We start from the raw sequence: 13,179 nt of genomic DNA, 5'->3' as shown, positions 1-13,179 counted from the left end.
CAGTCTTTACCTGCTGGTTGTTGTGTTGCTGGGTAGTCCTTGGCATTCTTTACCTGCTGGTTGTTGTGTTGCTGGGTAGTCCTTAGCCGTCTTTACCTGCTGGTTCTTGTGTTGCTGGTTAGTCCTTAGCAGTCTTTACCTGCTGGTTGTTGTGTTGCTGGGTAGTCCTTGGCAGTCTTTACCTCCTGGTTGCTGGGTAGTCCTTGGCAGTCTTTACCTGCTGGTTGTTGTGTTGCTGGGTAGTCCTTGGCAGTCTTTACCTGCTGGTTGTTGTGTTGCTGGGTAGTCCTTGGCAGTCTTTACCTCCTGGTTGTTGTGTTGCTGGGTAGTCCTTGGCAGTCTTTACCTGCTGGTTGTTGTGTTGCTGGGTAGTCCTTGGCAGTCTTTACCTCCTGGTTGTTGTGTTGCTGGGTAGTCCTTGGCAGTCTTTACCTGCTGGTTGTTGTGTTGCTGGGTAGTCCTTGGCAGTCTTTACCTGCTGGTTGTTGTGTTGCTGGGTAGTCCTTAGCAGTCTTTACCTGCTGGTTGTTGTGTTGCTGGGTAGTCCTTGGCAGTCTTTACCTGCTGGTGGTTGTGTTGCTGGGTAGTCCTTGGCAGTCTTTACCTGCTGGTTGTTGTGTTGCTGGGTAGTCCTTGGCAGTCTTTACCTCCTGGTTGCTGGGTAGTCCTTGGCAGTCTTTACCTGCTGGTTGTTGTGTTGCTGGGTAGTCCTTGGCATTCTTTACCTGCTGGTTGTTGTGTTGCTGGGTAGTCCTTAGCCGTCTTTACCTGCTGGTTCTTGTGTTGCTGGTTAGTCCTTAGCAGTCTTTACCTGCTGGTTGTTGTGTTGCTGGGTAGTCCTTGGCAGTCTTTACCTCCTGGTTGCTGGGTAGTCCTTGGCAGTCTTTACCTGCTGGTTGTTGTGTTGCTGGGTAGTCCTTGGCAGTCTTTACCTGCTGGTTGTTGTGTTGCTGGGTAGTCCTTGGCAGTCTTTACCTCCTGGTTGTTGTGTTGCTGGGTAGTCCTTGGCAGTCTTTACCTCCTGGTTGTTGTGTTGCTGGGTAGTCCTTAACCGTCTTTACCTGCTGGTTGTTGTGTTGCTGGGTAGTCCTTGGCAGTCTTTACCTGCTGGTTGTTGTGTTGCTGGGTAGCCCTGGCAGTCTTTACCTGCTGGTTCTCGTGTTGCTGGTTAGTCCTTAGCAGTCTTTACCTGCTGGTTGTTGTGTTGCTGGGTAGTCCTTGGCAGTCTTTACCTCCTGGTTGCTGGGTAGTCCTTGGCAGTCTTTACCTGCTAGTTGTTGTGTTGCTGGGTAGTCCTTGGCAGTCTTTACCTGCTGGTTGTTGTGTTGCTGGGTAGTCCTTAACCGTCTTTACCTGCTGGTTCTTGTGTTGCTGGTTAGTCCTTAGCAGTGTTTACCTGCTGGTTGTTGTGTTGCTGGGTAGTCCTTGGCAGTCTTTACCTCCTGGTTGCTGGGTAGTCCTTGGCAGTCTTTACCTGCAGGTTGTTGTGTTGCTGGGTAGTCCTTGGCAGTCTTTACCTGCTGGTTGTTGTGTTGCTGGGTAGTCCTTGGCAGTCTTTACCTGCTGGTTGTTGTGTTACTGGGTAGTCCTTAGCAGTCTTTACCTGCTGGTTGTTGTGTTGCTGGGTAGTCCTTAGCAGTCTTTACCTGCTGGTTGTTGTGTTGCTGGGTAGTCCTTGGCAGTCTTTACCTGCTGGTTGTTGTGTTGCTGGGTAGTCCTTAACCGTCTTTACCTGCTGGTTGTTGTGTTGCTGGGTAGTCCTTGGCAGTCTTTACCTGCTGGTTGTTGTGTTGCTGGGTAGTCCTTAGCCGTCTTTACCTGCTGGTTGTTGTGTTGCTGGGTAGTCCTTGGCAGTCTTTACCTGCTGGTTGTTGTGTTGCTGGGTAGTCCTTGGCAGTCTTTACTTCCTGGTTGCTGGGTAGTCCTTGGCAGTCTTTACCTGCTGGTTGTTGTGTTGCTGGGTAGTCCTTGGCAGTCTTTACCTCCTGGTTGCTGGGTAGTCCTTAGCAGTCTTTACCTGCTGGTTGTTGTGTTGCTGGGTAGTCCTTAACAGTCTTTACCTCCTGGTTGTTGTGTTGCTGGGTAGTCCTTGGCAGTCTTTACCTCCTGGTTGTTGTGTTGCTGGGTAGTCCTTGGCAGTCTTTACCTGCTGGTTGTTGTGTTGCTGGGTAGTCCTTGGCAGTCTTTACCTGCTGGTTGTTGTGTTGCTGGGTAGTCCTTAACCGTCTTTACCTCCTGGTTGTTGTGTTGCTGGGTAGTCCTTAGCCGTCTTTACCTGCTGGTTGTTGTGTTGCTGGGTAGTCCTTAACCGTCTTTACCTCCTGGTTGTTGTGTTGCTGGTTAGTCCTTAGCCGTCTTTACCTGCTGGTTGTTGTGTTGCTGGGTAGTCCTTGGCAGTCTTTACCTCCTGGTTGTTGTGTTGCTGGGTAGTCCTTAGCAGTCTTTACCTCCTGGTTGTTGTGTTGCTGGTTAGTCCTTAGCCGTCTTTACCTGCTGGTTGTTGTGTTGCTGGGTAGTCCTTGGCAGTCTTTACCTGCTGGTTGTTGTGTTGCTGGGTAGTCCTTGGCAGTCTTTACCTGCTGGTTCTTGTGTTGCTGGTTAGTCCTTAGCAGTCTTTACCTGCTGGTTGTTGTGTTGCTGGGTAGTCCTTGGCAGTCTTTACCTCCTGGTTGCTGGGTAGTCCTTGGCAGTCTTTACCTGCTGGTTGTTGTGTTGCTGGGTAGTCCTTGGCATTCTTTACCTGCTGGTTGTTGTGTTGCTGGGTAGTCCTTAGCCGTCTTTACCTGCTGGTTCTTGTGTTGCTGGTTAGTCCTTAGCAGTCTTTACCTGCTGGTTGTTGTGTTGCTGGGTAGTCCTTGGCAGTCTTTACCTCCTGGTTGCTGGGTAGTCCTTGGCAGTCTTTACCTGCTGGTTGTTGTGTTGCTGGGTAGTCCTTGGCAGTCTTTACCTGCTGGTTGTTGTGTTGCTGGGTAGTCCTTGGCAGTCTTTACCTCCTGGTTGTTGTGTTGCTGGGTAGTCCTTGGCAGTCTTTACCTCCTGGTTGTTGTGTTGCTGGGTAGTCCTTAACCGTCTTTACCTGCTGGTTGTTGTGTTGCTGGGTAGTCCTTGGCAGTCTTTACCTGCTGGTTGTTGTGTTGCTGGGTAGCCCTGGCAGTCTTTACCTGCTGGTTCTTGTGTTGCTGGTTAGTCCTTAGCAGTCTTTACCTGCTGGTTGTTGTGTTGCTGGGTAGTCCTTGGCAGTCTTTACCTCCTGGTTGCTGGGTAGTCCTTGGCAGTCTTTACCTGCTGGTTGTTGTGTTGCTGGGTAGTCCTTGGCAGTCTTTACCTGCTGGTTGTTGTGTTGCTGGGTAGTCCTTAACCGTCTTTACCTGCTGGTTCTTGTGTTGCTGGTTAGTCCTTAGCAGTGTTTACCTGCTGGTTGTTGTGTTGCTGGGTAGTCCTTGGCAGTCTTTACCTCCTGGTTGCTGGGTAGTCCTTGGCAGTCTTTACCTGCTGGTTGTTGTGTTGCTGGGTAGTCCTTGGCAGTCTTTACCTGCTGGTTGTTGTGTTGCTGGGTAGTCCTTGGCAGTCTTTACCTGCTGGTTGTTGTGTTACTGGGTAGTCCTTAGCAGTCTTTACCTGCTGGTTGTTGTGTTGCTGGGTAGTCCTTATCAGTCTTTACCTGCTGGTTGTTGTGTTGCTGGGTAGTCCTTGGCAGTCTTTACCTGCTGGTTGTTGTGTTGCTGGGTAGTCCTTAACCGTCTTTACCTGCTGGTTGTTGTGTTGCTGGGTAGTCCTTGGCAGTCTTTACCTGCTGGTTGTTGTGTTGCTGGGTAGTCCTTAGTCGTCTTTACCTGCTGGTTGTTGTGTTGCTGGGTAGTCCTTGGCAGTCTTTACCTGCTGGTTGTTGTGTTGCTGGGTAGTCCTTGGCAGTCTTTACTTCCTGGTTGCTGGGTAGTCCTTGGCAGTCTTTACCTGCTGGTTGTTGTGTTGCTGGGTAGTCCTTAGCAGTCTTTACCTGCTGGTTGTTGTGTTGCTGGGTAGTCCTTAGCAGTCTTTACCTCCTGGTTGTTGTGTTGCTGGGTAGTCCTTGGCAGTCTTTACCTCCTGGTTGTTGTGTTGCTGGGTAGTCCTTGGCAGTCTTTACCTGCTGGTTGTTGTGTTGCTGGGTAGTCCTTGGCAGTCTTTACCTGCTGGTTGTTGTGTTGCTGGGTAGTCCTTAACCGTCTTTACCTCCTGGTTGTTGTGTTGCTGGGTAGTCCTTAGCCGTCTTTACCTGCTGGTTGTTGTGTTGCTGGGTAGTCCTTGGCAGTCTTTACCTGCTGGTTGTTGTGTTGCTGGGTAGTCCTTAACCGTCTTTACCTCCTGGTTGTTGTGTTGCTGGTTAGTCCTTAGCCGTCTTTACCTGCTGGTTGTTGTGTTGCTGGGTAGTCCTTGGCAGTCTTTACCTCCTGGTTGTTGTGTTGCTGGGTAGTCCTTAGCAGTCTTTACCTCCTGGTTGTTGTGTTGCTGGTTAGTCCTTAGCCGTCTTTACCTGCTGGTTGTTGTGTTGCTGGGTAGTCCTTGGCAGTCTTTACCTGCTGGTTGTTGTGTTGCTGGGTAGTCCTTGGCAGTCTTTACCTGCTGGTTGTTGTGTTGCTGGGTAGTCCTTAGCAGTCTTTACCTGCTGGTTGTTGTGTTGCTGGGTAGTCCTTGGCAGTCTTTACCTGCTGGTTGTTGTGTTGCTGGGTAGTCCCTAGCAGTCTTTACCTGCTGGTTGTTGTGTTGCTGGGTAGTCCTTGGCAGTCTTTACCTGCTAGTTGTTGTGTTGCTGGGTAGTCCTCGGCAGTCTTTACCTGCTGGTTGTTGTGTTGCTGGGTAGTCCTCGGCAGTCTTTAGCAGTAAAAATCCTTTCCAGTTGTTTCTGTCCAAATTCAGGTTGCACGTTTGAGTTCCGTTACGTCTGTGTCTGTCTGTCTATGTCTGTGTCCTCAAGACCTTTATATTGAGTTCCTTTAACACCATCTCTCTTTCTCTGTGTTTGTGTCCTTAAGACCTTTATATTCACAGATGGGGAGGATCAGGAGCTGAGGAGGAGAGCAGGTAAGACAATACACTCTTCCAAAGGTGGACAATGGAAGTACAAATAGGAGAGCAATTATTGTGTCACTGTACCTTTGTAATTGATGTTCTTAGAGAGGCTCATAATATGTTATCAGGGATATGTGTATTTGATACTCCATTATAACTGTCTCAACACCCTTTCTTATTCTCTCTGTCAGGGGATAACATCATCAACACCAACTGTTCAGCAGCACACACACGGCAGGCCCTGTGCTGTAAGATGTCTGTGGAATACGACAAGTTCATCGAGTCACAGAGGAAGTGAGTGTTCAGTCACACTTTACCTTACTGCCTGTGTAACCGGTGGGATTTGAACACAGGTCTCCCACGGGAGAAACCCAGGTCTTGACCATAACACCAAGAGGAAATTGGTGACACTGATTTTGATCTCGCAGGCGAGGCTACCTCATCACGTGATCATGAGTAGCCATGTCTGCTACACCTGTTATTTCCCATCACATTACACGCTAAGAACTTAACTATATATTAAGTCATTTATTATAATTGGCCAATAAGAAGCCAATTCAGAAGAAGTTCATGTTTACGAAGTCCCACTTGCTCTGTGTTTAAAGCCCATTGCAGTCAAAACATGACATGTATTTCCATACTATGAGGTTGGAATAATACTGTTGAATTGTAAAATGATGAGCTGTTTGAAAAGACCACCTGAAGTTTCAGCTTGTTTTGGAGAGATGGAGTTTTGGCCTGATTGGTGACATTCCAGGCAGTAGATTAGTTAAAGAACAAATTCTCGTTTTCAATGACGGCCTAGGAACAGTGCCTTGTTCAGGGGCAGAACGACAGATTTTTACCTTGTCAGCTCGGGGATTCGATCAAGCAACCTTTCGATTACTGGCCCAATGCTCTAACCACTAAGCTACCTGCCGCCAATAACAACTTCAGTTTTCCTCTCCCCACTCTGACCACTTCCAGACAGTCCTAGAAACATTCTTGCTTGAGAAATGGCTCCTTGGTAAGAAGCTATTCTTGTTTCCTTTTGACGATTTGAATTGAGAACAATCACAGTAAGATTTAATATTGGGAAACGGCTGCATTGGACCTTTAACCCTGCTGCCTTCGTCAAGACTACTGAGCCCCCCCCAGTTTCAGGAGACTGTAAAGAAATACGGCTCTTTCTTTAATGCTGAGAAAAGCCCTATTTTCAGTTTGGACACACCTACTCATTCCAGGGTTTTTCTTTATTTGTACTATTTTCTACATTGTAGAATAATAGTGAAGACATCAGAACTATGAAATAACACATGGAATCATGTAGTAACTAAAAAAATGTTAAGCAAATCAAAATATATTTCTTTGAAGTAGCCACCCTTTGCCTTGATGACAGCTTTGCCCACTCTTGGCATTCTCTCAACCAGCTTTATGAGGTAGTCACCTGGAATGCATTTCAATTAACAGGTGTGCCTTGATAAAAGTTAATATGTGGATTTTCTTTACTTCTCAATGCATTTGAGCCAATCAGTTGTGTTGTGACGAGGTAGGGTTGGAATAAAGACGATAGCCCTATTTGGTAAAATACCAAGTCCATATTATGGCAAGAACAGCTCAAACAAGCAAAGAGAAATTACAGTCCATCATTACTTTAAGACATGAAGGTCAGTCAATCTGCAAAATTTGAACAAATTTGAAAGTTTCTTCAAGTGCAAACAAGCACTATGATGAAACTGGCTCTCATGAGGACTGCCACAGGAAAGGAAGACCCAGTGTTACCTCTGCTGCAGAGGATAAGTTCATTAGAGTTACCAGCCTCAGAAATTGCAGCCCAAATAAATGCTTCACAGAGTTCAAGTAACAGACACATCTCAACATCAACTGTTCAGAGGAGAGTGTGAATCAGGCCTTCGTGGTTGAATTGCTGCAAAGAAACCACTACTAAAGGACACCAATAATAAGAAGAGACTTGCTTGGGCCAAGAAACATGAGCAATGGACATTAGAGCGGTGGAAATCTGTCCTTTGGTCTGATGAGTCCAAATATGAGAATTTTGGTTCTAACCACTGTGTCTTTGTGAGACGCAGAGTATGGATGATCTCCACATGTGTGGTTCCCATCATGAAATCATGAAGCATGGAGGAGGTGGTGTGATGGTGTGGGGTTGCTTTGCTGGTGACACTGTCTGTGATTATATTAAGAATTCAAAACACACTTAACCAGCATGGCTACCACAGCATTCTGCAGCGACACGCCATTCCATCTGGTTTGCGCTTAGTGGGACTATCATTTGTTTTTCAACAGGACAATGACCCAACACACCTCCAGGCTGTGAAGAGCTATTTGACCAAGAAGGAGAGTGCTGGAGTGATGTATCAGATGACCTGGCCTCCACAATAACCTGACCTCAACCCAATTGAGATGGTTTGGGATGAGTTGGACCGCAGAGTGAAGGAAAAGCAGCCAAGTGCTCAGCATATCAAATCAAATGTGGGAACTCCAAGACTGTTGGAAAAGCATTAAAGGTAAAGCTGGTTGAGAGAATGCCGAAAGTGTCCAAAGCTGTCAAAGGCAAAGGATGGCTGGCTACTTTGAAGAATCTCAAATATAAAATATATTTTTATTTAACACTTTTTTGGTTACTACATGATTTCAATTATGTTATTTAATAGGGTTTGTCTTCACTATTTCTAAACTGTACAAAATAGCAAAAAATAAAGAAAAACCCTTGAATGAGTTGGTGTTTCCAAACCTTTGACTGGGACTGTATATAGAAAAGTATGTGGACACCCCTGCAAATTAGTTGATTTGGATATTTCAGCCAGATCCGTTGCTGACAGGTGTATAAAATAGAGCACACAGCCATGCAATCTCCATTGACAAACATTGGCAGTAGAATGGCCATACTGATGAGCTCAGTGATTTTCAACATGGCACCATCATAGGATGCCACCTTTCTAACAAGTCAGTTTGTCAAATTTCTGCCCTGCTAGAGCTTCCCCGGTCAACTGTACGTGCTGTTATTGTGAAGTGGAAACGTCTAGGAGCAACAACGGATCAGCCGCAAAGTGGTAGGCCACACAAGCTCACAGAACAGGACTGCCAAGTGCTGTAGTGCTTAGCGCATAACATTTGTCTGTCCTCGGTTGCAACACTCTACTGTGTTCCAAACTGCTTCTGGAAGCAGCGTCAGCACAAGAATTGTTTGTTAGCAGCTTCATGAAATGGGTTTCAATGGCCGAGCAGCTGCACACAAGCCTAAGTTCACCATGCGCAATGCCAAGCGTCGGCTGGAGTGATGTAAAGCTTGACGCCATTGGATTCTGGAGCAGTGGAAACTGGGTTTAGCGGATGACAGGAGAACACTACCTGCCCCAATGCATATTGCCAACTGTAGAGTTTGGTGGAGGAGGAATAATGGTCTGGGGGCTGTTTTTCATGGTTTGGACTAGGCCCCTTAGTTCCAGTGAAGGGAAATGTTAACGCTATAGCATACAATGACATTCTGTGCTGTTCTAGACTTCCAACTTTGTGACAACAGTTTGGGGAAGGCCCTTTCCTGTTTCAGCATGACAATGCAATGCGAGGTCCATACAAATAGGTGTGGAAGAACTTTACCCGCACAGAGCCCTGACCTCAACCCTGTCAAACACCTTTAGGATGAATTGTAACACCGACTGTGAGCCAGGCCCAATCGCCCAACATCCGTGCTCTAATGATCTTTTGGCTGAATGGAAGTCCCCGCAGCCATGTTTTACAATCTAATGGAAAGCCTTCCCAGAAGAGTGGAGGCTGTTATAGAAGCAAAGGGGGGACTAACCATATTAATGCCCATGATTTTGCAATGAGATGTTCGACAAACAGGTGTCCACATACTTTTGGTCATGTAGTGTAGATCTTAGATTCTCTGTGTGGTTGGTTAAGGAGGTCAACAGATTAATAGGACTATATGTCTCCACATACCTCTGCTAATCACAGGCATTATTTGAAAACATGGACACGTTTCTTCCAGTCCCATGTCCTGTATTTGTTACTTGATGAACACCATCAACAACTTCTCAGTAACACTTGTATAACTGTTTATGTAATAGCTTGCATCTACCCCCCCCCCCCCCCAGGTGGTTCTGCCATATGGATGATGATAACTATGTGATTGTACCCAGTCTGCTGAAGCTGCTGTCCTCCTACCACCATACGCAGGATGTTTATCTGGGCCGGCCCAGCCTCGACCACCCCATAGAGGCCGCAGAGAGGGTCAAGAGTGACGGATCTGTGAGTACATCCAGTGTCAGTCTGTTTGTCTCTTTCTCCATCCCTCCATCTGTCGTTCTGTCTATACCTCCCTTCCTGTCTCTCTCTAACCTTCTCTTGTTCTCTTTGACCCTTGTTTTCTTCTCCCAGGTGTCAGTGAAGTTCTGGTTTGCTACAGGAGGAGCAGGGTTCTGTATCAGTCGTGGTCTGGCCCTCAAGATGAGTCCATGGGCTAGGTGAGTTTTAACAGTTCAACGTTTTTCAATGTTCTTCAGATGCACATATTATTGTGGCTGTTCAAGGTTAATTAAATGTAAAGGCAAAAATGTAGATTTCTGCCTAAATAGACACACCCAAAAGTAACTGATTTTAATGAGCAGTTAAATAAGGACATGCATTGAACTTGGTATCACACCTGATAAGGACATGGTCAGAACATAGGAATGGCACAGTTCAGATCACACAAGATCAAGCACACACAAAGTAACTGTTTTTTTTTGTGTTTTTTAATGTGATCTTTCATGGACAAGCTGTAAGTAGATGATTGATGAATAGAGTTGGAAACTCATCAGATGCCTTCCACAACAAGTCAAACACTTCTGGGAAACAAATGTGATTTATAGAAACAACAGCTCTAACTTTACAGATGTTTTAGTAAGAGGTATAAAAACACAATTTCTACAATATCAACTTCTTCCAAACATTGTGGTGGTGTCAGGGAACATCCAAGTGTCCTTTCAACCTCCCAAACATCATCATCTTCTCTATGGGGAATAAAATGCAGGAATATAATAGGATCAATATTGCACTTGACAAATTTTACAAAACTGCATTATTCTAATATAAAAGCAATATACTAAAAGATAACACCCAGCCTAAACTGTGTTACACATTCCCTGCTGGTGACTTGTGGCATCTCAGAGACTAACTCTAAATGTCTAACTTCTCCAGTAGGCTCCCCTCCCCACTGGACATAGCTGGCCAGGGGGATTGTAGACTAGCCCTTCACAACTGGCCAGGTGAGTGCAGCAAGCTCACCTCTGTCCACAAAGCATTTCTGAGTAGGAGTGCTGATCTAGGAGCAGTTTTGCTTTTTAGATCATAATGAATAAGATTATTTGGACACTGTCTGGAAAGTGCCTCAGACAGAGGTGTGAAACACATGCAGACACAATGCAAATAGTGGGGAGGGAGGCATCAGCCATCAATAATGTGTTGTTTTTGTTCACTCTGTTTGGGTGGGCCTGGCAGGGACTGGCTCCCCAGTGGGTGGGCACAGTACTCCCCTGCCTCCTAGTGGAAAACTAATTTGAATTATATTGCACAAACAGGACACAGTTACAAAGGCCTATACTGTGTGTAGGCTATACATACAGTTTAAAAAGCAGACCATAACAAAACAACAATACTGTTATGTAAAAGCCATATACTAGCATATACAAAGCAAACAGTGGGACACAAGTAGCCTACCTTTAGAAACAAAGTAACAAAGGCCATGAGAATTTGGTTACACAGAATATATACAACTTTTAGCAGCCTAGAAGGCCAGCATCCCGGAGTCGCCTCTACACTGTTGGCATTGAGAATGGTGTTTTGTGGGTACTATTTATGAAGCTGCCAGTTGAGGACTTGTGAGGCATATGTTTCTCAAATTAGACAGTCTAATGTACTTGTCCTCTTGCTCAGTTGTGCACTGGGGCCTCCCATTCCTCTTTCTATTCTGGTTTGGGCCAGTTTGCGCTCTTCTGTGAAGGGAGTAGTACACAGTGTTGTACGAGATTTTCAGTTTCTTGGCAATTTCTTGCATGGAATAGCCTTCCTTTCTCAGAACAAGAATAGACTGATGAGTTTCAGAAGAAAGGTCTTTGTTTCTGACCATTTTGAGCCTGTACTCGAACCCACAAATGCTGATGCTCCAGATACTCAACTAGTCTAAAGAAGGCAAGTTTTATTGCTTCTTTAATCATAACAACAGTTTTCAGCTGTGCTAACATAATTGCAAAAGGGTTTTCTAATGATCAATTAGCCTTTTAAAATTATAAACTTGGATTAGCTAACACAACATGCCATTGGAACACAGGAGTGATGGTTGCTGATAATGGGCCTCTGTACGCCTATGTAGATATTCCATTAAAAAAATCTGCCATTTCCAGTTACAATAGTCATTTTGCGGCGGCAGGTAGCCTAGTGGTTAGAGCGTTGGACTTGTAACCGAAAGGTCGCAAGATGGAATCCCCGAGCTGACAAGGTAAAAATCTGTCGTTCTGCCCCTGAACAAGGCAGTTAACCCACTGTTCCTAGACCGTCATTGAAAATAAGAATTTGTTCTTATCTGACTTGCCCAGTTAAATAAAGGTAAAATAAAAAATTATACAAATTTACAAAATCAGCAATGTGTATTTCTGACCAATTTGAAGTTATTTTAATGGACAAAAAAATGGCTTTTCTTTCAAAAACAAGGACATTTCTAAGTGACCCCAAACTTTTGAGCGGTAGTGTATATAAAATATGTAAGTACTTTGGAATGATAGACAGAATATAGGATACACAGGACTGGACACAGCTATACTGTAAATACAAAGAACAAGACCACAACTATATAAAACATACTAAATACATATAGTATAGAAAGTTTACAAAATAATTTACCTACAGATATAAAACGGACTCCAATCCTTCTAGAAAATTTTTTTTCTGCCGAGTCAGTCATCTTGGTCCAGGTCGCCCTCAGCATCTGTGTCTGACTCTCAAAACATTTCCTCCAAAGCAACTTTCTCGGTATACCTGGTTTTGTCATATTTTTACCCCCCTATTGGGTAGTTTCCAACTGTTGCATTCCTTAGAATTGTTGTTAAAACCGTTGCTACATATACTGTAGAGATACAGTACACATGAAAAGACCTCGGGAATCGATAGAACATCACTCAGAGATACACAAATACGAGAACATTCAAAATGGGGGAATCTTTCCTTTAAGCTATTATGCCAAACTGTTTTGAGCAGTTCACTCACTACCTCTTCTTCTCTCTCCTTTATTTTCCTCTCATCCTCTCCCCTCCTCCTCCCCCCAGTCTGGGCAACTTCATCAGCACGGCGGAGAAGATCCGTCTCCCTGACGACTGCACCATGGGTTACATCATTGAGGCGCTGCTGGAGGTGACACTGACACACACACACCTCTTCCACTCCCACCTGGAGAACCTGCAGAGGCTTCCCACAGACACCGTGCTGGAGCAGGTAGGGGTGGGGAGGAGAGAAATAGAGGGAGACTGAGAGAGAAAGAAATACAACAGATCCCAATTGATTTCAGCTATCAAAGAAAAATTGTGTGTCTGTGTCTAGGTCACTTTGAGCTACGGAGGTTTTGAGAACAGGAGGAATGTGATCAGCATTGGAGGAGCCTTCTCTCTGGTGGAGGACCCGTCACGGTAAACAGACAAACATTCTCCCAACATCCATCCAACATTTACCCAACATTGTCAGGCACTAGAAAATTACATGACACTGGTTTGCTTAACCTCTGCTGAATTGTGAGTGACACGTAAATGGTTATCCCCTCTCTCTCCACCAACACTTTTCTTTGTCTTACCATTTCCCTCTCTCCCCCCCTCCGTATCCCCTCTCTCTACTTCCATCTGGCCTCTCTCGCTCTTTCTCCCTCCCCTCAATCTCTTTCTGCCTCCATCTCTCCTCTCTCCCTCCGTCTGCCCTCTCTGTCTCTCTCTCTAGGTTTAAGACTGTCCACTGCCTCCTCTACCCAGAGACTGACTGGTGTCCTAGTTTGGGTCACCATTGATGACCACTACAGTACAGCATATCTACAATACTTCCTACCGGCCTGGTTGACTGGTGTCCTAGTATGGGTCACCATTGATGACCACTACAGTACAGCATATC

At 45.5% G+C, this 13,179-nt stretch overlaps 1 protein-coding gene across 3 annotated transcripts in view; it reads left to right on the top strand.

Annotated features, from left to right (window-relative positions):
* Positions 1-13,179, top strand: part of LOC110503025 (beta-1,3-N-acetylglucosaminyltransferase radical fringe) — a 38,429-nt gene extending 25,250 nt beyond the window's left edge. For all 3 annotated transcript variants that reach the window (XM_036960734.1, XM_036960732.1, XM_036960731.1), the window contains 7 exons: positions 5,013-5,061; positions 5,241-5,343; positions 9,150-9,303; positions 9,433-9,518; positions 12,354-12,519; positions 12,625-12,710; positions 13,012-13,179. In XM_036960734.1, coding sequence (XP_036816629.1) covers positions 5,013-5,061; positions 5,241-5,343; positions 9,150-9,303; positions 9,433-9,518; positions 12,354-12,519; positions 12,625-12,710; positions 13,012-13,078 — 711 coding nt within the window. In that variant the 3' untranslated portion in view covers positions 13,079-13,179. The remainder of the gene's footprint in view (positions 1-5,012; positions 5,062-5,240; positions 5,344-9,149; positions 9,304-9,432; positions 9,519-12,353; positions 12,520-12,624; positions 12,711-13,011) is intronic.

Source organism: Oncorhynchus mykiss, chromosome 23, assembly GCF_013265735.2.
Source record: "Oncorhynchus mykiss isolate Arlee chromosome 23, USDA_OmykA_1.1, whole genome shotgun sequence".
NCBI classification, from domain to species: domain Eukaryota; kingdom Metazoa; phylum Chordata; class Actinopteri; order Salmoniformes; family Salmonidae; genus Oncorhynchus; species Oncorhynchus mykiss.
Note: the sequence above shows the minus strand (reverse complement) of the source record. Positions and strands in the feature narration are given on the sequence as shown.